The 23,014-nt window shown below is 36.9% G+C and overlaps 2 protein-coding genes and 1 long non-coding RNA gene across 5 annotated transcripts; 1 reads left to right on the forward strand and 2 right to left on the reverse strand.

Moving 5' to 3' along the window:
- The first annotated feature begins 2,892 nt into the window (after positions 1-2,892).
- On the forward strand, positions 2,893-6,131 carry LOC124320927. Of its 3 annotated transcripts, XR_006914075.1 has the most exons (11): positions 2,893-3,142; positions 3,202-3,352; positions 3,420-3,507; positions 4,440-4,625; positions 4,698-4,812; positions 4,891-5,079; positions 5,149-5,280; positions 5,339-5,540; positions 5,599-5,722; positions 5,789-5,901; positions 5,975-6,131. XR_006914075.1 is itself a non-coding variant. In XM_046783836.1 (5 exons), the coding sequence occupies exons 2-5, from the start codon at positions 3,219-3,221 to the stop codon at positions 4,704-4,706; spliced, it is 417 nt and encodes a 138-aa protein (XP_046639792.1). In that variant the 5' UTR covers positions 2,893-3,142; positions 3,202-3,218; the 3' UTR covers positions 4,707-4,817. The 3 variants fall into 3 exon arrangements, 2 of the variants coding, with proteins under 2 accessions (XP_046639792.1, XP_046639791.1); XM_046783836.1 differs by lacking the exons at positions 4,891-5,079; positions 5,149-5,280; positions 5,339-5,540; ... (1 more) ...; positions 5,789-5,901; positions 5,975-6,131 and having other exon boundaries at positions 4,698-4,817; XM_046783835.1 differs by lacking the exons at positions 4,891-5,079; positions 5,149-5,280; positions 5,339-5,540; ... (1 more) ...; positions 5,789-5,901; positions 5,975-6,131 and having other exon boundaries at positions 2,918-2,974; positions 4,698-4,813.
- A 1,081-nt stretch (positions 6,132-7,212) lies between these two features.
- On the reverse strand, positions 7,213-7,955 carry LOC124339048. The gene is made up of 3 exons (XR_006918001.1): positions 7,677-7,955; positions 7,431-7,610; positions 7,213-7,363 (listed from the first exon to the last, which is right to left on the reverse strand). It is a non-coding gene; the product is annotated as an uncharacterized LOC124339048 (long non-coding RNA).
- A 73-nt stretch (positions 7,956-8,028) lies between these two features.
- LOC124347629 lies at positions 8,029-8,972 on the reverse strand. The gene is made up of 3 exons (XM_046798470.1): positions 8,564-8,972; positions 8,267-8,503; positions 8,029-8,201 (listed from the first exon to the last, which is right to left on the reverse strand). The coding sequence occupies exons 1-3, from the start codon at positions 8,841-8,843 to the stop codon at positions 8,029-8,031; spliced, it is 690 nt and encodes a 229-aa protein (XP_046654426.1). The 5' UTR covers positions 8,844-8,972.
- Between the last annotated feature and the right edge of the window lie 14,042 nt (positions 8,973-23,014).

Below are 23,014 nucleotides of genomic sequence, written 5' to 3' on the forward strand. Positions count from 1 at the left end.
TGGCTTGCTCTGGCGTGCACTGGCGTGCTCTGGCGTGCACTGGCGTACTCTGGTGTGAATTGGCGTGCTCTGGCGTGCACTGGCGTGCTCTGGCGTGCACTGGCAAGCTCTTGCGTGCATTGACGTTCTCTGGCGTGCACTGGCGTGCTCTGGCGTGCACTGGCATGCTCTGGCGTGCACTGGCGTGCTCTGGCGTGCATTGACGTGCTCTGGCGTGCACTGGCGTGCTCTGGCGTTCACTGGCGTGCTCTGGCGTGAACTGGCGTGCTCTGGCGTGCTCTGCTATGCAGAACTCAAGTGCTTGACAATAGAAATCCACTACCCGACAATAGAACTCAAATAACTTTAATAATTTTTAAAAATTCAAATGCTAAGATGTGCGTTTTTCTAAAAATTTTTGATCGTGATTTGCTATATAAATTTATTGATTCAATAGACTTGAAATGGTGTATTGGACATTGATTTACACATCCTGTAATTAAAAAAGTGGTTTTAACAAGTGAAAAAAATATTATAGCAATTTCAAGTGCTGAGCTGTTCTCTGCTGTGATCTACCGTGCTCTGGCGTGCACTGGCGTGCTCTGGCGTGCTCTGGCGTGCACTGGCGTACTCTGGCGTGCACTGGTGTGCTCTGGCGTGCACTGGCGTGCTCTGGCGTGCACTGGCGTGCTCTGGCGTGCACTGGCGTTCTGAATTTTTCTTGTTAAGTAAGATAAAAAATGAAGAAAATAAAGGAAATAATGCAATTTTTTGAATGTTTTTTGTTGAATGCGATAAAAAATGAAGAAAATAAAGGAAATAATGCAATTTTTTGAATGTTTCTTGTTGAATGTGATGAAAAATGAAGAAAATAAAGGAAATAATGCAATTTTTTGAATGTTTCTTGTTGAATGCAATGAAATATGAAGAAAATAAAGGAAATAATGCAATTTTTTGAATGTTTCTTGTTGAATGCGATGAAAAATGAAGAAAATAAAGGAAAAGATGCAATTTTTTGAATGTTTCTTGTTGAATGGGATGAAAAATGAAGAAAATAAAGGAAATAATGCAATTTTTGGAATGTTTCTTGTTTAATGCGATGAAAAATAAAGAAAATATAGGAAATAATGCAATTTTTGGAATGTTTCTTGTTGAATGCGATGAAAAATGAAGAAAATAAAGGAAATAATGTAATTTTTGGAATGTTTCTTGTTGACTGCGATGAAAAATGAAGAAAATAAAGGAAATAATGTAATTTTTTGAATGTTTCTTGTTGATTGTGATGAAAAATGAAGAAAATAAAGGAAATAATGCAATTTTTTGAATGTTTCTTGTTGAATGTGATGAAAAATGAAGAAAATAAAGGAAATAATGCAATTTTTTGAATGTTTCTTGTTGAATGTGATGAAAAATGAAGAAAATAAAGGAAATAATGCAATTTTTGGAATGTTTCTTGTTGAATGCAATGAAAAATGAAGAAAATAAAGGAAATAATGCAATTTTTGGAATGTTTCTTGTTTAATGCGATGAAAAATGAAGAAAATATAGGAAATAATGCAATTTTTGGAATTTTTCTTGTTGAATGCGATAAAAAATGAAGAAAATAAAGGAAATAATGCAATTTTTTGAATGTTTCTTGTTGAATGCGATGAAAAATGAAGAAAACAAAGGAAATAATGTAATTTTTGGAAAGTTTCTTGTTGAATGCGATGAAAAATGAAGAAAATAAAGGAAATAATGCAATTTTTTGAATGTTTCTTGTTGAATGTGATGAAAAATGAAGAAAGTAAAGGAAATAATGCAATTTTTTGAATGCTTCTTGTTGAATGTGATGAAAAATGAAGAAAATAAAGGAAATAATGCAATTTTTGGAATGTTTCTTGTTGATTGCAATGAAAAATGAAGAAAATAAAGGAAATAATGCAATTTTTGGAATGTTTCTTGTTGAATGCGATGAAAAATGAAGAAAATAAAGGAAATAATGCAATTTTTTGAATGTTTCTTGTTGAATGCGATGAAAAATGAAGAAAATAATGCAATTTTTTTAATGTTTCTTGTTGAATGCAATACCCGAGAAGAATTTTAGCGTCGCAGGACCATTCCGTTCGGCTTTACTTAAAGTAAACGCGTCTTGAAAGAGTTTTATTAGAGTTTTTCTGTTGCTTTTGCTTTTTCAGCAGAATTCTCAACTTTCTAGTTTTTTGGTCACGAAATAATCGGATCTATTTTGAAATTTTTAAGAAACTTACATTTGCCGTTTTTTATTTTGATATAAATGAATTCCATTCGAATTTTTTACAAGCAGTAAATCTTTGTTTACATTTTCGTATTACGTTAATTTTTAACACACGATGTTTGGAATGTTAATTGCTGAAAATAATTATGATGTGTCAACATAATTCGCTAAAACACACCTGATTAAACTTGTGATAAAGCTTTATGTATTCTTCCGGGTCCGAACTCTAGTTAATTGATGTCGTATGCCACCGCTATACCTCTAAGCTAGAAATCCCTTTAAAACAAGTCACAGTAAAGTAGAAAAAACAAAGAAAACGGCAATTTGAAACGAATGGTAGCTAAACAAAGCAATACTTTGGTACAACAAGCTAAATAGCATTAATCAACAAAAAGAAAAAGGGCGTAGCTATATGTACATTTAGGATTTAGAATTATTTTTGTTTTATATTTTTGCCTCATCGCCTCATAAGCCACAATGATAACAATGTTCATAACTGAATCTAACTTTGTTAACTTCTTATTTATTTTTAAGAATATAACTGTCAACTGATTTCAGTGATTTGTTTTTTTTCATATTTTTGGTTTAGTGCGCTTTATAGCTATATGCTGATTAGACCCATTCGGCGTGCTTGTTGTTGACGTTTTGACAATTTTCAACAGTCGTCTGCTGTAGTGTTTGTCAGTTCAACCAGAGTGGTCGCCAATTGATAGAGCTGTCAGAATCCTTGATTATATTCTATTCAAGCATATTTTCATGGTGAAAGTTTTCTTCGTAAATTTGTTAGTTGTGTTTCTTTTAATGTTCTAAACGACTGTCGTTTGTCATTTGTTTTCAAATCAATAATTATGTTTGTGAAGCAGACGATATGTTTTCATTTCTAAGAAACTTGGTGTAGACGTCTGTTTTTTTCCTTAATTTGGAAAGGTAAGAATTGTTTTTGTGCTAGAACAAATATTTTTATACAATTATGTTTATTATTATAGGTGTGTTGACTGAAAAGATGTTTTTCACTGGAGGATCTGGGTATATCGGAAGCCCCTGTGTAGTTGAGCTTATGGAACTGGCTATCTGGTTATTTCTTGCGAGAAGTTTGGGAAGATTGGCTTCTTCTGGAAGTGATAGCATTCAGCTAAGGTAAGAATTGTTTATTTTTTCTGTGAGAACAAATGTTTTATATATAATTCTGCTTCTGTTCTTTCAGCCGAGTAATAAAAGAAATAACCTTAACATTGCCAAGGAATAAGTCATTGGAAAGAATAATTCACTATACAGTAGCGAAGAAGTTAACGGTAATTTTTAGTTAAAGCGTTTTGATGTGACAAGACGAGAAGGGTCCCGGACATTCAGGCCAGTGACATTCAGGCCAGCGACATTCAGGCCAGTGGCCTGAAAGTCCCCGCCACTGGCCTGAATATCCAGATCCTTTCAGGCCAGTGGCGGCAGTAGGTAAATTTTCATTTTCAAAGTCTTGAGTCTCTACATACCGTGTTTTGGCGTTTTAGAAATATTTTTAGAAGTTGGGAAGGGGTCAGTTTCGTGTCGTCAGAAGAAGTCAGTTTTAGCATAAATTTAGGGAAGTTTTTCTTTACAAGTCCCAACAAAACAATTTTGAGCAGAAAATACCAAAAACAAAAGAAAATCGTTACAAAAACAAAAAAAAATAGATACAAAGTAACGTTGGGGTTGTTGATTGGAAGAATAGGTAGTAAGTGAGCTCTTCAATGTTCAATTCACATGAAGCTTTTAAATTTTATCTGAGACGACATCTTATCTCTGAAAGAGTTCCCGAGTTAAAATTTCTCACTGACATGCGAAATTGAACGTAAATTTGATGAGGATAAAAAAATCCGTCAGATAAAGATTTACATTACAGAACCGTCGTGTGTTTGTAAAGTTCAAGTATTTTATAGTAATGGAGGTAATGGTTTAAAAAGTTCATGATACACTTCCTAACTTGCCATTCAACTAAAATTTAAAAAAAAACTATTTCAATAAAATTCGCTGCCTTTTTTCTTTAGTGTAGGAGGGTGATTCATTTAAGGCTAGAGTTATTATTATGGCAAAGGGGTTGGCTATATCTTACTGGCCTGAAAGTCCCCTGGCACTGGCCTGAATGTCTCCCGTTCAGGCCAGTGACCTGAATGTCGCTGGCCTGAACGTCGCTGGCCTGAACGTCACACATCCGACGAGAAGAATAATTCTCTATTTTGAAAATATCTAGGCGAAGAAGTTAAATCTCAAGAACAGAGCTGAGAAACGCCCAATTGATAATTCTCCCAGCAAAGATTCATCAAGTAGTTCATTCAGGGCTGAGAAAGAGAAGTCAAAGTTGCAGAAGGAGCTGTTGTCTTCTGTTGTCTCTGCAGTCGAGCTTATTTCTCAAGTTGAGTCAGCCTACAAAGAAAGGGTAAGATCCCATTGTAGATTATTCTTGAACAGGATGGAATAATTATTCTTAAATCGTTGTTTATTTTTCCAGGCCAGTTAAAACGTACACCAAGCAAGTAGAAAAGTTAGATTTGCAATTTCATGAGTACACAATCTTAGTGGAAGAGCTCAACAGCATATTATCGACATCAGCAGCCACAAAACTCGTTTGTATACTTTTAGACAACGATTAATTTACAATTTGTTAAAGGAAAATGATCACAATAAATTTATTTGGTCAACAGGAAAAAATTGAAGCAAGGAAGTTCGATAGCTGAAATTCAGCTACGAAAATATCAGCTATATGAAGACCAACTCAGCTCAAGCCAAATCAATTCGAACATCTGCGTCGTCGCTTTGAAGACAAAGAACGCATCCAAGTAGGCCTACGAACATGCCTGCACTTTTCACACCGAAGAGATCGAAGACATCAGGTAGTCTGACTTATAAATTTCCCCTTCGATTTGATGAAAACGGTTCGTGATTCATTTCCTGTTTGTTAGGCGCAAATTTCACATCCAGGTTACATAACTGAAAAACAGATCAGCGCTTTGATTTCCAAATGCTCAGGTTTGGAGAAGAGGACGTCACGTCTACAGAGTGAGGTAGACGTTCGCATTATCGATTTGGAGAAGGTAATTAATCAAAACACAAAAAAAGCGAAGTTTTATAAATGAAACTTGATTAATCCAGGCTAATAGCACCGCCGCAAGCAACTGGAGCTCATCAACATTGAATTCAAATTCAAGTTGGATGTGATTGAGCTGGCTGTCCTTTACTACGCTTCCAAGAAAGATAATCGTAACAAGGCGACAGATTTCCCATTTGACTCACGAACTGGACAAAACTTGCGAACTAAAAGATCAGCTTACCCGTGAAAACAAGAAATTGGGCGGTAAGTTCATATTTTCCGAGTTTCACTTGTTATTTTTTAACAATATTTCCTTTACTAGATGAGAACGCTGAGCTTAAGAGCCAGTACTCTGAACTCAACTGCAGATTCCATGAGTTAGAAATTGAATATCGCCGTCTAGAAAATGAACGTGAAGAGTTGGCATACAAAGAAATTCAGAGGCTGTACGTATATTGACATAAAATGATTTAGATCATTTGATTAACAATTCTTTTTTTTATAACATTCAGGCTCGTAACGGTGAAGAATATCGCGTTCCACTCATGGAGTTGCAGCTGAGATGAACGAATTCATCTCGATATGGAACACTTCATGATAAGGAGGAAGAGCTCGAGTCTATCAAGTAATTTTATCAGCTTTAGCGCTAAAGTAATTCCATTTGAGTCACTTATTCACTCCCAAACGATTTTGAAAAGAAGCAAATGTCTATATCTAAATCAACCAGTTGAACTCTCGTCTTGTCCATGCGGAAACCAATTTGAAAACCGAAATTCAGCGCATCCGGAAGAAGATGATGATCACAATCACCGAGTTGGAAATGACATTCGACGTTGCAAACAAAAACAACATATCGAGCAATCCCTGCAAATTGTCGTAAATTTTTAGGCAACTATCCAATTATCTGGTTTATTGCATATTATCAGTTCTACTCTTGATATGTTGTATTGAAATTTGGCAAAGTTTTCATTTTGTATAATTTAAAGGAAAACAATAAATATCTTGAGATTTATTTTTATCAAATCTGCTTTCCACCTCAGTGTAAGTTCTATCGTATTAATTTTAGATCACATTGTTGAATTCATGTATAAAGCATTTAAAGATGGACTTGGAATGCAATTGTGTGTCAATTGAAGAATGGATTTAAATGGTCCGATTTACAGTTTTTATTCAGTTTCAAAACGGAAACAACAGCGTCATTTTACAGTTTATTATCTGCTCTTTCGTATACATTCGAAACGCTTTTCGCAGCGATTTGATGGATAAAAAATTCGAATCCGGACGGAAAAATTCTTCTCGGGATAAAAAATGAAGAAAATAAAGGAAATAATGCAATTTTTTGAATGTTTCTTGTTGAATGGGATGAAAAATAAAGAAAATAAAGGAAATAATGCAATTTTTTGAATATTTCTTGTTGAATGCGATAAAAAATGAAGAAAATAAAGGAAATAATGCAATTATTTGAATATTTCTTGTTGAATGCGATGAAAAAAGAAGAAAATAAAGGAAATACCCAGGTAACAATTTTCATGTCGTTTTGATGTGCTGTTGAAATACTTTTGACATCAACTTTTAGACAAAAAAAGATTGAAAAGAGTAATATCGTTTGGACATCAATGTTGTCCGCCCAACGAAGTTCGTTTGGACATGAAAAAATAACATCAATTTTGTCACATGAAAATGAAGTTTGAATATATTACCTCGGTATGAAATTGAAACCACGTCTAATTATGTTTATAACAAAGATATACAAAACACTGCCTTAAATGGATGTCAATTAAACCGCAGGACATTGATATCAATAAAAATGCATGAATTAGATATCGTTTTAATGTTTCATTTTAAATATTTTTTAATATCAATAAAACATCCAAAAGACATGTTTTTTTTTTAAATCCGAAATATCTGTATTTTGCAAGAAATTCAAGTGTCAACAAATACAATAACTAAACAATTTAAAATAAATTATTAAATTGTTTATTTGTTGGCGGCTTTCTTCATCTGATTCCTTGTTTTGGTGAAAACTTCAATACATTTCCCATGTATAGCAGTCACGGTCTCATTTGGAAATCTATTGCGGATCGCATCTGAAAAGTAATAGTTAATTTTTTTTAATTTGATTGAAATGCCTATACATTAACTAAAAATGATTACTTTCGATGCATTGATAGACGTCAAGGCCTTTGAACTTGCGAACAACGGTTTCGCCAGCTTTGCTTTCTATCCCACAAAATGTGTAAAACGACCATAAATCAGGGCCAATTACGTGTTTCAAAGTGTTGCTCACAGTTTTGTTGAAGTTCCCTTCCTTGCCACAAAATGCAAGTTCTAGCTCTGTAAAAAAGTGCATTGTTCATGACATATATATAGAGATCTGCAATGTAATAGAAACTAATTTACCAATTTTCTTACGACTTTACGGTCCATTTTCAATAAATTATCCAACCTTTCTAATTCCGCAATATTGTTTAACGGCAACTTAAATTTGGAATCGCGAACAATATCATCGTCTTCAGGTTCATCACATGCTACTTTCCTAACATTAAGCAAAGTTTTCATTCCTATTACGATAAAATAGTTGCAATTAGTGATATGATTCCATGAATAAATTGTAAGTTTAATGTTCTTTAAGTATGTAAGTTAAGGTCCATCTCAAAAAATTTTCTTTGCATGGCTTCTGGGCTACTACCAAACAAATTTTTCGTTAAACAATTAATAGAACATTATATCAATCACAGTTATTACTGTTAACTTACAGTACAATCTGAGGACGTGACACAGACTTATCAGTAAGCAAACTCTCGTTGAAAGTATTCATGTTAGCAGGAGCTGCCTTGATTCTTCCTTTATCTCCCTCCTTGGTCAATTTCCTTTGGCTGTGTACAACATAATCATCTTCATCAGATCCGGATGAGTTATTGTCATCTATGAACCAAAAAAAAGTTGTAGTGAAGCGTTGAAGACATAACATTCAACAAAGGGAAATTAACCTGACAAGTTTTCTTCGTTCCTGGTTTCTTCATACTTCTCTGTATCAGAGCTACCTGAACTGTTATCGTTGACTCCATTGTAGCTTGGATCTTCCAAATCACTTTCCGTTCCAAGAGGCTGAGCATCTTGATCATGTTCATCAGCACGTAACTCTTCATGGACTTTCTGGGTACTAGTAAGAAGAGGATCTCCAAGAACAGAAACAACTTGAGAGGCTGTGATATCTTCAAATACACCTTCAAAAATGTAATAAAATTAGTCATTGTTTTACAGTTTCATTATTCACTTTTACTGACCTAGTTCAGGGGTATCAGGTTTGTTAACTTTTGTAACACGAGTAACAGATTTAGGTTTTGAAGCTATTATTGTGTCATTATCCTCCCCGAAAACGGCCTTTCTTTTTCTTGGCCGGCTCGATTGTCTAAGCGAAGTTGTGTGACCATCAGAAGAACCACCAGCTTTAGGAGAAGAATTTTCTACGCGATTTTGTGAACTATTAGCTCGTGCACCTCCTCTGACTGTGATTTTAGCAACGGTTTTCTGTTGTTTCAGTGCTTTCCCCTTATTACTACTCATCTTTCCTTTTGACGTTAACAATGAAAATGAGTACAATTGCGTCTTTCTCTTTCTTGACTTAAACAATATAAAATTAGTACAATGGCGTCTATAATATCTCTCTAACTGAAACACTCGAAAATTGGTACAATGGCGTCTATCTCTTTTGTCACTGAAATAAGCCTTTGTTTGTCTTTTGTTGACAACGTTGCCATGTATAATTATGATAAAATAAGATATTTTTGATTTAATTATTATACTTGGTTATTGTAAAATAATGTTTTTCAACTTATACTTCATAAATAACAAATAATTTATTTATCAAATTATATTTTGAATTTCTTAAAAATAAGTTTTAAAAGCGAAAACTTAAAATGAATGTCCAATTTATGTTTCTGCGCCATCTATTGGTATTCGAGGTATGTATACTGCTCAAAAAAATAATAAGCAATTTCCCATCTCTATTAGACGAGCTCAGTAGCTGTTTTCTGAAATTATAACTCGTGAATTCTCTATTAACTATCAAGAAAACAAGTGTCGTTTTAACATGAATAAGGATTATTCAAAAAGAACTTTGCGAAGATTAGTGACCAAGGAAATGAAACGGTTTAAAATGGAAGACGAAAAACATCTCATTGATAACACAATAAGCTCCCAAAGCAGTGATAATTCTGTTACAGCGGACACAGAAGACGTTTGTGAAAATAATTCTCTGTCACATGATGAAACTCCAGAAGGTCTTGAAGAATACATTGAACGTCCCGAAGTTCAAGAAGATGTTTTCATCGGACGTGAAAGAATACATCTTGAAAAGTTCCAAGACTATCATACATCTTCAGACGAAACAAGTGACAACGACGACGATGGAAGTGAAAGCAGTGAAATGCCGAGTCAAATTCAAGGTAGGAAAACAAGTGACACAATTCATTTCTTTTTTATAAAGCAATTTCCCTTGCAGTATATATATTTTTGAAATTAAATGGACATGAAATTGATATTTATTTAAATTTCTAATTACATAGATGAATCCGGTTCTTTTGTACGATATATGAATGATGAAGACTATTTTGAGCGCAGCAATGACGACGCAAGCGCTTCTTCAATGGAATTCTCCAATAATTATGTCATCAAAATGAATAATGAATTAAGAGGAAATGTGGCTCGTATTTCCTTGAAAAACAATTTAACGCATACTGCAACCAACGACATTTTGCGTTTGTTATTATCACTTGGCCATGACGTACCCAAAGATTATAGAACTCTTCTTGGAACCACAACCGAAAAAAGCGACAGCAACTTCGAACACTTAGGATTGATAAATGGAATTTAAAAAAAAATTAGACACGGTGTGAGTGATGATGTTCATTTCCTACAGTTGATCATCAACATCGATGGCGTTCCGCTGTATCGGTCATCTAAATCAAACGTGATGTGGCCTATTCTCGGAAGAATCACAAACATCACTGACACTAAACCTTTCGTGATCAGCATTTACTACGGACATTCCAAACCACCTAATTTAAATGAATTCTTGAGTCCATTCGTCGAGGAAATGAAAAAATTGGAAAACGGAATTTTAAAAGTAGACGGAAGATCATTCACCGTAAAATTAAATTGTGTCGTTTGTGACGCGTCAGCAAGAAGTTTTGTAAAAAAATGTGTTGGTCACGGTGTATTTTATGGATGCGAGCGTTGTGTTCAAAAAGGAGAGAAAGTAGGAGGTTCAATGACATTTCCAGCTACCAATTCTGATTTAAGAAGTAATATGTCGTTCCGACAGACAAGGAATAAACAACATCATCAGGGAACAAGTTCATTCACTGAATTAAACATCGATATGATACATGGTAATACTTATATTGTAACGACTGTTTTGGCTTGTTGTTTAGCCCTCTGGTGGTAGTAGCATTCACTACTAAAATTAACCTAACCTTGATCGGCCTTCTTTTATATTGACCTCGCCTTCCCCTGTTTTCAACCTTGTTTTGGCCTTTGAAGTTCAGTTCAGTTGTGTTCATCTGTAGCTTCGGTTCTCTTTTAGTGCTTGCCTTTTTTCCTGTGCTCTTGGTGTAGTTAGTACTGTTGGTGAAACAATAAACACTTAGATAGTCACCAACAGTAACAGTCTATCTCTTCGTGCTGGCTCTTGTGAAAAGGGAGTCAGCAGAGAGATTGATGTTTCTTGTGTGACTCCACCACAAGTGTAAGCTTAACCATCCCGTGCGTAACATTTGGTGGAGATGCAGGGTAGCTACACTTGTTGGTGAAACAACTTATGGTGAAACAACTTAACTTTTGAATCGGTGTAAAAAAAAATTTTTGAGCAATTTCGTGTTGGAAATTGAGGCGTCTCGTGGTCAATGTTTATGTTACATCGCGTGGTTCATCTTCAGTATTCGATCGGTCACGTATCGTTCCAAATTGTTGAAAGGGACAAATTTATCTATCTCCTTTTATTTCGTAGGTTTATCTTGGATTTGGGAAGAGTTTCATTGTGGCAAGTTTGAGTTAACGTTGAGACACCTATACGTTGGTGTGACGTGGGAGCCAAGTCGTTTAACGTTTTTTCCTACTCTCGCATTAACGACATTGTGTTGCGAACGGAGCTATTTAATCTTATAAATTCCTTTAAAATCCACTTAATAATTCTTTTCTGCTCTTATTCTAGATTTTTGTCGAAGATTTGTTGCTTTTGGGTCTCAACTTGGATGTTGATGAATTGTTTTGAATTGTGAGAAGCGAACCAGACCCAAAGGCTGGTAAGTGGTGTCCTGTAATTGAACAGATTTTAAATTTAGGTGAGGGGCTTCGCCTCCGACGGTTTAGTCTGTGTTGTTTGGTTTAAAGTTTGGCTCCATCTTTCCCCTTAGCATAATTGGGCAGTGTTGAGTTAGGTTGGGTGGTCTATTTGGAGAGCGAGTAAATTTATCTTTGGCTGATTATCCTTTTATCTGTTGCTTGGTCGTAGAAGGGTTAAGCTATTGTGTAGTCCCCTTTTCTCACTTGACTTATTGTTGTTGATTTTGAAATGGCTGCTGCTCGTCGTCGAGCACAGGAGGCTGTAGCACCCCCTCCTGCCCCTGTTGTACAAATTCAAAGGCGTGCGAAAGACCCCCCAACTTTCGAAGGGAAACCCCAAGACGACGTTGTAGCTTGGTTGGAAGAATACCAGGATACTGCAGATTTTAATTTGTGGTCCCCAGAAGAGAGTTTACGTCAAGTAAGGTGGGCTTTGACGGGGTTCGCAAAAAATTGGTACCGGAATCTCCAACCCCAACCGGCAACTTTCCCCCAATTTTCTCAAGTAATTCGGGCTGCATTTAAACATCCGGCTTATGATTCGGGGGTGGCGTCTCAATTGCGTAACCGGAAACAAGGAATTGATGAATCCCCGGTTATGTATTGCTTTGACAAATTAAATCTTTGTAATCGGGTGGATCCTAGAATGACAGAGGGAGTAAAATTGGACCATTTGATTCGGGGAATGAAGCCAACTCTTGTTGAAAAAGTTTACCCCTCTATTGATTTCGCGAACCCTAATACTGCTGCATTTGTGCAGTTAGTACAGTTGCATCATCAGGCAACTTGGGTCGCCAATTCCAACGATTGGGTGCCCCCCGAAACTGAGAAACCTGTTAACCAATTCCTAGTTACCTCTCCTGGGACTTCCGCTCATTCCTCCCCTGTAACAGATGGGCAGAGTAAATTTATTACCCAAACCCAACTTACGAATCAATTAGAGAATTTCGAGAAACAATTGACCTCCAAACTAGAAAAAGACTTAAGGGGGGAGTTGACCAAATACAAGAGGGAATTGCGAGATGATTTCAAGGAAATTCAGGAGAAGGGATTTGGGGAATTGTTGGAAGGCGTGGGAAAGGCAGTCCGGACCGAATTAAAGAGAAATGGAGTGAGTAATCAGCAGAAAAGGTCATTTGGAGGTGAAAATAGTTCGGGGAATCGATTTAATGGTGGAAATTTTGGGAAGCGCAGACGAACGGAAGATGGGCGTCCCATTTGTTATCAATGCAACACCCCGGGCCATATAGCAAAAAATTGTGGGAACCAAGGGCGTTCACATCAACAACCACTTAAACCCACTATCGACTCTGTTCCAAAAAACTAGGTTCGGCCCAGGGGAAGGAAAAAGACCGCGCCATGTTTGCCCTCACCGTTCCGTTAACGTTTCGACATGATTTGGTTCTTAAAAAAGTAGTATGCCATGAAGTGGAGGTGGAGTCTATAGTAGACACTGGCGCGGGAGTTTCCGTTATTTCCCCTGAATTACGCAACCGACTACAATTAGAATCACATAAATGGGAGGGTCGTTTCTTATTATTGGCGGATGGCCAAAAAGTTTATCCTGAGTCTTGTGTAAACCTTCCAATAATGGTAGATGATAGGCAAATTGTCATTCAACCTGTTGTTATGCACATTAATGGATTTGATTTACTGCTGGGGAACGATGCCTTACGACAATTACAAAAAATCCGAATCGACTACCAGGCAAACGAAGCAAACATGGAATTGGGAAGGGATGATTTGAATGTAGTAGAAGCCCCTTTGGAAGTGGGAAAGGTTCGTAATCGAAAGTCACGTTGCATTCCGGCTTATTCTATGATTTCGGTAGCTGTAGACATGCCCCCTATGCCGATTCCACATACTAGACTACTTGAGCCTTCCGCTAAAGCCATGGGGGATAAGGGGATATCATTTGGTCGATTAATAATCCCAGTCGAGACTGACCCTCTCAAAAAAATTTACGTTCCCTTGGTTAATTTCTCGAATAAGAAACAGTGGGTCCCAAAATGCATTATATTAGGGACTGTCGTTCCTATAACTGCCCCTGTAATCGATGTTGAAAATCCAGTCCATCTGGGGAAAGAATTTGACTTTGATGCTGTAATTAATAAGAATTTATCCCCAAAAGATCGCGCTGCCGTTCGAGCTTTACTCGAGCGTTATTACAAATGTTTTGCCCTATCAACTCACGATTTGGGATGTTCTAATTTGGTCCAGCATCAAATTCATACGGGGACCCATCCACCAGTCCATCAAGCTCCCTACCCGAGTGCGTATAAACAAAGACACCTAATACAAGGTCAGGTGGGGGAAATGTTGAATGATGACGTCATCGAGCCGTCTACTAGTCCATGGGCAGCTCCCGTTGTTTTAGTAAAAAAGCCTGATGGTACTTGGCGTTTTTGCGTCGATTACCGCAAATTGAATAGGGTCACCACAAAGGATGTTTATCCCTTGCCACGTATTGAAGATGCGTTGAGCCGTTTGGATGGCTCTCACTATTTTACAATTCTCGATATGCAAAGTGGCTATTGGCAAGTTGAGATGAATCCCGAAGATAGACCTAAGACTGCTTTTGTTACTGCAGATGGTTTATATCAATTTAAAGTTATGCCTTTTGGTCTGACCAATGCTCCAAGTACCTTTCAGCGTATGATGGACGTGCTATTGGCTGGACTCAAATGGAATTCATGCCTTGTTTATCTTGACGATATTGTCATTTTCTCCAAAACCATTGATGAACATCTGGTTCGGCTGGAGGCCGTATTGAAATGTCTTCTGTCCGCTAATTTAAAATTGAAATTGACGAAATGCAAGTTTCTTGCTACCGAATTACGAGTCCTGGGATACATCGTCAGTGCGGGGGGAATCGCTCCAGATCCCGCGAAAGTGGCGGCCGTTCAACGTTTCCCAGTTCCCATTTCAGTAAAACAACTTCAAAGTTTCATTGGGTTGTGTAGCTACTATCGACGTTTCATAAAAGGATTTGCGATCCTGGCCCGTCCGTTGACAACACTTACAAAACATGATCAACCTTTTCAGTGGGGGGAGGATGAACAACGAAGCTTTGACGCCCTAAAAGAAAAACTCTTAACTCCTCCTATTCTGTCCCATCCGAATTACCAACTCCCATTTGAAATCCACACTGACGCCAGTGGCTATGGCATCGGAGCCATCCTAGTACAGCAACATAAAGAGGGGGAGAGGGTGATCTCTTATGTGAGTCGTTTATTGAGTTCCGCCGAACTAAATTACTCGGTTTCTGAAAAAGAGTGTTTAGCCTTGGTTTGGGCGACGGAAAAATTTAAGACTTACATTTGGGGTGCTAGGGTGCGCATTGTAACTGATCACCATGCCCTTTGTTGGCTTTTAAAAAAGAAGAATCTGGCGGGCCGTTTGGCTCGTTGGAGCCTACAACTGCAAGACTTAGATCTCGAAATAGTCCATCGTAGTGGGAAGAGCCATCATGATGCTGATGCGTTATCTCGACAACCGGTAGAACCTTCTGAAAAGGAAAATGATATTCCCATGCTTCTCTCCTTACCACTCCCCAGTATCGACATAGCGCAGGCCCAAAAAGATTCGAAGTGGTGGGGCCAGATTTGTATGGGATTGTTGGAGAAATGTCCTTCTCGTCAAACGCGTCGACGTGTCCGTAAGTTTGAATTAAAGGGAGGAGTTTTGTTTCGTCAAGTGGTTCGGGATGGAGAAGCACACTCCTGTCTATGCGTACCCCCTTCGTTGGTTAAAGAAGTTTTGGTAAATTGTCACGAAGCTACAACTGCCGGTCATTTGGGGATAAAACGTACTGTAGATAAGATCCGCCGTCGATACTATTGGCCAAAAATGACCAAACATGTAATCCAACACGTCCGATCGTGTGTTGATTGTCAGATGAAAAAGCGATCCCTTGAGAGACCCGCAGGCCTTTTGACTTCTATCAATTCTAGAAAACCTTTTGAACGAATTGGGGTCGACTTGATTGGACCTTTTCCTAAATCTATGACAAACAATAAGTATGTCATTATTGCAGTTGACTACTTTACAAAATGGGTCATCGTAAAAGCGATACCCAGAGCCACCACTGAGGAAGTTGTTGACTTCTTCGTCAAAAGGGTTGTACTGCAACATGGGGCTCCTTCCTTCTTAATTTCAGATAGAGGCAAATGTTTCAAAGCTGATTTTATGGAAAAACTTCTCCAAGCGTTTGAAACCAATCACTTGTCAACTACAGCCTACCACCCACAATGTAATGGGCAGGTTGAGCGGTTTAATCATACCTTCGCTCAAATGTTGGCCATGTATGTGAACACCTATCATACAGATTGGGACGAGTACGTGGACTATGTGGCTTTTGCTTACAATACTAGTCGACATGAAACGTCTGGTATGACTCCCTTCTTTGCTCTTTATGGTCGAGAAGCGATGCTTCCGCTTGATGTTGCCCTTGGAAGTGATCCAAATTCAAAATCTCACACTGCTATGATTCCCAATGTTGAAAAAATTCGGTCCCGCTTTAGCAATCTTCATGAAATTGTCAAGCGACGAATGTTGGTGGCCCATACTCGACAGGAAAAACATTACAATCGGGAACGTACGGAAAAAGTATACAACGTTGGTGATCCGGTGTTGGTCTATCGACCTTTACGGAAAAAGGGCCGAGCAGAGAAGTTGCTCTTTCGATATCATGGACCTTTTAAAATTGTGAGACGGATAAATTCTCTGAACTACGTAATTGAACCGCTCTATGGCTCAAAAAAGAAGCGAGATTGTGTACACGTTTCTAAATTAAAACGATTTGTGGAGACGAAGATTTCGCTTGGTGATGCAAAAAAGTCTGTGCTACGCACGTGCGGAGAGCCAGCTCCAAAAGTCGTGATGGGTACCCCTGCTGGCACAGGGACTACTCGACAGACGGGACGACGAGAACAGAGTGGAGTAACTGCAGATTCTGGATCTGAGCTGTTAACTCGCACTCGGGTTCGGTCCCAGGAAGCTCACAAGCCGCGGTCAAAAGGTATTGTTGGTAGTAAAATGTTAGTTACCGATGAAAGACCTTCTTCAACAGTAATTGGAGGCCATCGACTTCGTGATCGCAGTCAACTTCGGTCGACTACACAATAATGTCTTCTTTTCTAGTTTTTTCCTTATCTGATGGTGTTAAATGCTTACTAACATTTGTATTTCTTTGTTTCAGTTTCGAATGCCGGAAATTATTTTGTTTTTTTTTATTCTGATTGGTATCTTCTTTGGTTTTCTCTTTTGGTGGCGTTTCTGATTCTTCTCACCTTATTTGCTCTTATTTTGATCGGGACGATCTTTCTTCGAGGGGAGGGTAAATGTAACGACTGTTTTGGCTTGTTGTTTAGCCCTCTGGTGGTAGTAGCATTCACTACTAAAATTAACCTAACCTTGATCGGCCTTCTTTTATATTGACCTCGCCTTCCCCTGTTTTCAACCTTGTTTTGGCCTTTGAAGTTCAGTTCAGTTGTGTACATCTGTAGCTTCGGTTCTCTTTTAGTGCTTGCCTTTTTTCCTGTGCTCTTGGTGTAGTTAGTACTGTTGGTGAAACAATAAACACTTAGATAGTCACCAACAGTAACAGTCTATCTCTTCGTGCTGGCTCTTGTGAAAAGGGAGTCAGCAGAGAGATTGATGTTTCTTATGTGACTCCACCACAAGTGTAAGCTTAACCATCCCGTGCGTAACAATATATCAGAATCAAACTGTATGTACTGTACATTTTTTAAACATAGTAATTCACGTGCACTTTAACATTTCGTAATATTCAATCCATTTAATGACATTGGCTGATTTTTATATGATATTCTAGTTTAAAAGTATAGAAAATTCATAATTTATACATTTTTTGCTATAGCTATGGTTATATTATATATTGCAAAATAATATCAATATTTATTTTTACTATTATATAGGTTTTCCTTTGGACTACATGCATTTAGTGTGCCTAGGCGTTATGAAAAAATTATTACTACTCTGGCGAGGGGAAAAAGGAAAGGCAACAGATAGGAGGCCTCGGAAAACAAGTCGTTCCAACAAACAAGCAAAGGATCGCGTTTTTCGTCTTTCTTCTTCTTCACAGAAAATTATAAACGAGCGAATAACGACCTGCAGTAAGCGACTTCCAGAGGAATTTCAGCGAAAAGGGCGAAGTTTGAATGATTTAGAAGATTGGAAAGCTGTCGAGTTTCGAACATTTCTGTTATACACTGGACCATTAGTGTTGAAAGGCGTTCTTCCTGAGGAGCAGTATGAACATTTCTTACATTTCCACGCAGCAATTAGAATTCTTTGTTCACCTTCGTCCACAGAAAGTCAGATTAATTATGCCGATGAATGTTTAAAATATTTTTCTTATCAATTCGGTGTTCTTTACGGACGATACCAACTAATTTATAACGTCCACACTCTTAGTCACTTGGCAAATGAATGTAGAATGTTAAAAGGACCTTTGGATTGTTTTAGTGCATTTCCATTTGAAAATTTTCTTGGACGATTGAAGGTTCTGTTGCGTGGAACCAGAAGGCCATTAGCTCAATTAAAAAAACGTTTGTCCGAAATTGATAATTTTGACAATTTCGTTGAGGGTGATGTTACAAAACATCATTATGGTCCATATGCATTTCATTTTGAATCAATTAAAGCAAGGCCAGCTGACTCTTTTGTGATTAGTAATAAATGTCGGGTCCTGAAGATAGAGGGAAAGACAAAAGAATTTCTTTCTTTCAAAGAATATTGCTTAAAAGACGAACGCGGAAATTTCATTAATTTATATGAATTCCCAATGAAGGCCCATCTTCTAAAAATCTTCGTCTGTGACACACATGAACAGGATGAAGAAGGAGATAACATTATTATGCCAATTGCTGATTGCAGTGATGTTGTGAAATGTGTTTCCTTAAATTACGAAAAAAGCCTTGTTTTTTTTCCACTTCTTCACAACCTCTATGATTTCATTTTTGAACCCTTTTTTTATAATTCCCAGCAACTAATTGTCTTAAAATTGTTATCTCTGAGATAGGGTTTGCTTTCGGTAACTATTTTCCCCTAAACAAAGACATACTTAAAAAATTTTATGATTAATACAGAATTTTGGTTCACTGCACGTCAGTTTCATGTAATCTATCCTTTCAATTTTATTTGGGCAGTTAAAAAAATATATATAGTTTATTGGTAAAAGCAGTGGAAGATTAATGTGTGCGTTTCATATTTCAAAAATGATGTTAAACAATAGCATTAATTTATTTATTAAGATGTCCATTTTCTATTTGAAAATGTTATATAAAAAATAGTACATCATTTAAATGTCCGTTTCATAGCATAAATTGTAAAAGAAATACGATGTGAACAAAATTTGTAAAGTACGTGTCTATATTTTTTATTCGGAAAATGATATAACAAAAAGCATGTCAATAGTAAGTTATTTTCTTATTTGAAATATTATGTCAATATTAATATATCAATTTCATTTCAATATTGCATTTCAAGAATTTATTTTGGAAAACGTTACATCAAAACCATGTCGTTATGATATTTTAAAAATTATGTCGAATTTTCAACATGTCCTCTCCGACTTAAGACAAGTCTTTGTCTGAAACTTTTTCATGTAACAGACAAAGACATGTCTTAAGTTTTCCTTATTTTTATTACATTGCCTCCTTATACAGTACCCACCAAACTATTAGGTACACCCCCCTATTTTCAGTGCATTCTTATGGCACTACGTGTCCTAGAAAAAATGCAATAACTCTTGAACCGCTTGGGCTAGATTTTTTTCCTTTTGGCCCTGAGTAGATCTAATGATGATCTACATTTTTTCTACACATGAAGTTGTCGTAGGATTAACCCCCACGGCGCTACGGTATCGTTCAGTTTATTAGGTACACCCATTTTCCCCCATATGCGCCGTGTTAAATACGGCGTTTTCAAAAATTTACAAAAAATACTAAAAGTAAAGCTAAAATTTTTTTCTTGGTGCCAAAAGATGCAGAATTCTTCACTCTATACGAATATAAAGAATGATTTACGACAAAATCAACTCAGAGAACCCTTCCCTATACCCTAAAGTTTTCCACTTCAAAATTTGTACTTTTTACTACACACTTGCACTGTCGCCCCCATAGGCATTAGAAATTTCGACAAATTTTGAAGTGGAAAACTTTGAGGTATAGGGAAGGGTTCTCTGAGTTGATTTTATTGTAAATCATTCGTTATATTCGTGAAATTTGAAGCATTGCGCCCTACTTAATCTTAAGTTAATTATTAGCGCAATGCGCGCTTGGATAGCGCTAGATTCAGCGAGACAATTTAAAATTTTTGGCCCAGCGAGTCGTCTAAAACAGTGAAGGGCGACGATTAGCGCTATAAGATAACGAACGGACTCGCAGCAAGCGCTAATATCATGTAGCCTATTGGCGCGCGCTTCTCGTCCTGTCTCTTCCATTCGACGCAATCGTTTTCCCTTTCGCAACATTTTATTATAATTAACGAACTGCTTGCCCAATTCCTAAATAATACAATGAAATAAATAGCGCTAAATTGAGCGCATCGCGCACAAGTTTATCGCAAACACATAGCTAGTCTCACGATCGCTTCGGTAGCGATAAATCTAGCGCGAAACATTTGAATGAATTATTTTTCGCGTAATGATCAGCCGAAAACACCGGAAGGACCAGCGGAAATAGCGGAAGGCTTCGCATTACTCGTCTGACCAGTCAGCGACTCAGCGCAGTCATTTTCCTTTGCATTAAATAAAAAAATAAATTTAGAACAATTCGCGTTAAGTAGCGTTATCTAAGCGCTTGCGCTTTTTTAAATATATGATAAAATAATACGCTCAAATGGCGCAAGAAGCGCTAAACATTCATTTTAAAGCTTGCGTTTTTGTAAGTTATAAACGGACTCGAGGCAAGCGCGAAAATTATGGACGCGTGTCCGCTACTTGTCCAGTCGCCGCAATCGTTTTCCCTGTCACAACCGTTTATTTAAATTAACGAAGCGCTTGCGCGTTTCGTAAATAATACAATGAAATAAATTGCGCTAAATATATATTTAGCGCATCGTGCGCAAGTTTATCACAAACAAATCGCTAGCGCCACGCGCGCTTAGAAAGCGCTAGATCTAGCGCAAAACATTTGAATGGATTATTTTTCGCTTATATTAAAGAGCCGTCGAAAACAGCGGACGGGCGACAGCGCTAAATAGCGGACAGACCAGCGACAAGCACTGAAAAAACGGACGGGCTCGCGTTACTCGTCTGACCATTCGCTGCAGTCAGCCGCAGTAGTTTTTCTTCGCATTAAATAAAATAATAATAATAATTTAGAGCGACGCACATTAAGTAGCGTTATTTAAGCGCTTGCTCGTTTTTTTGCGAGCCTGAAGGGCAAAATAAAACCATGTCACTTTGTCTGTCTGTCTGTCTGTAACACTACATAACTCGGGCGTTTTACGACAGATTTCGGACTTTTTCGTCTTAACAATTAGACTAAAAATATGCGGTGCGACCAGAAAAGAAATACATTTACTTAATTAGTACTCCCGTAAAAAATGAAAAACTGCTAAAATAATTGCTTAACGACTGGTGACATCTGGCGGTTGTGACTACAACTTTTCCACCTTAGGTCTAAATTCCACTTTCCACAATAGCTTCCCTCGTTTTGATTTTTACAGAGACTTGCCATGTCAAGGTCATGTAAAGGTGTGTACGGGATTTCTCTATCCTGCAAATATACCGCCAGAGGCCATGCGTGAACCTCTGTCGTGCAAACCGCCGGAGGCTATGCGTGAAAACCAAATTTACCGCCGGAGGACATTGCACTTATGAAAAGGTTGCTTAAGGTAAACTGCTGTCGATATAATGGCTATAGCTCTGGCTATGTTACTTAAAGAAAAGTGGTTCAAGTCCAACTTTCAACAACATCGTTTTTCGTTATCATCTATGTGTGGGGGAAGGCTATATGAAGCCTAGGTTTGGTAACGACCAAATATCGCGATTAAAAAATTTTTCACGCAAAAAACAATGACACACAACAATCAATTCCGTTTCAAAATAGTTTCCCATGGTATACAAGAACTAATGTAGTGGTTATAGATCTTATTGCAATTCAAAAGTACACGACATAGCCAAATATCGTGCGCAGCTTACGCCAATGCGCACCACTGTGGCCTATAGCCGAACTAGAAATTGTTTTATGCTTGACTAATCCTATACTCTTGACTACTTTTGAATTGCAATAAGATCTATAGCGCTGATTGATGATGAAGAGGATCATGGTTCACATCCCATTTAAGTATACCTTTATTAAGGATAAATATTGTTTCGACCTATGTTTTTGTAGCCATGACTCAGACAAGTCACAATTTCGTGAAAATCGTAATTCTTTATATAATACTTTTTACCAGTTTTAATCTTACATCTTTATTTATATAATTGTTTTGATTTATATATAAATATTTTGAAAATATTTGTATTATGAAAAAGTGCCGGTTTTGGGTTCCCATAAAGAACCGTTAACCGAACGAACGAATCGAAACAACAAGGTAATTCTTCTGAAAATGCTTTGTCTGAATTTTTTAAATTTCTTTTTTGGCTTTAAAAAAACCAACAATAAAGATTGCTTTACTAAAAAAGGAATAAGTTGTGTTATTCTTTATTAAATAAAACTTAAATTACAAAAAAACAAAGATTTTCCTTGTTTAGCCACATTATTTTTTCTACTTCGGTACTATTTTGAGTTAATTTAGATTTTTTTAAATTAAATGCGAATCTTCATAAGGAATTGCATTTAATTAAAAAATTCTTAGTTAGTAAAAATTTGCATAATCCCCAAAATTACATGGTAATAGCGCTTTCGTAAAAATAGATAAAATCTTAAGACGTTGCTTTGTCTGAAGTATTTTTTAAATGAAAGATTCTTGGATTTGAAGTAAACTTGATAATTGCTTTACGCTAAGGTTTAAGTTTTTTAAAGAAATGCTAAGTTAAAAAGAAAAAAAATTCTCAAAATGTGCAACCCTCCACATACGCTCTGCGACTTAAGATAAGGCTGTGTCTGAAATTTTTTATGTCACCCATACCATTAAAACAGAAAATTTTTTAGAAAATTATGAAAGGAAATATAAACGTTTGGACGTTTATGCTGTGAATTGAAAAGGGATAAAATAAATGTATAACAAATATAAGGAGGCAATGTAATAAAAATAAGGAAAACTTAAGACATTTCTTTGTCTGTTACATGAAAAAGTTTCAGACAAAGACTTGTCTTAAGTCGGAGAGGACATGTTGTCTTAGTTAAACATTTATCTCATAACAATAGCCAATGGTTTTTACATTTAATTTTTACTTTAACATTTAGCTTTTGCTTTTT

This window comes from Daphnia pulicaria, chromosome 1 (assembly GCF_021234035.1).
Source record: "Daphnia pulicaria isolate SC F1-1A chromosome 1, SC_F0-13Bv2, whole genome shotgun sequence".
In the NCBI taxonomy this organism is placed as follows: domain Eukaryota; kingdom Metazoa; phylum Arthropoda; class Branchiopoda; order Diplostraca; family Daphniidae; genus Daphnia; species Daphnia pulicaria.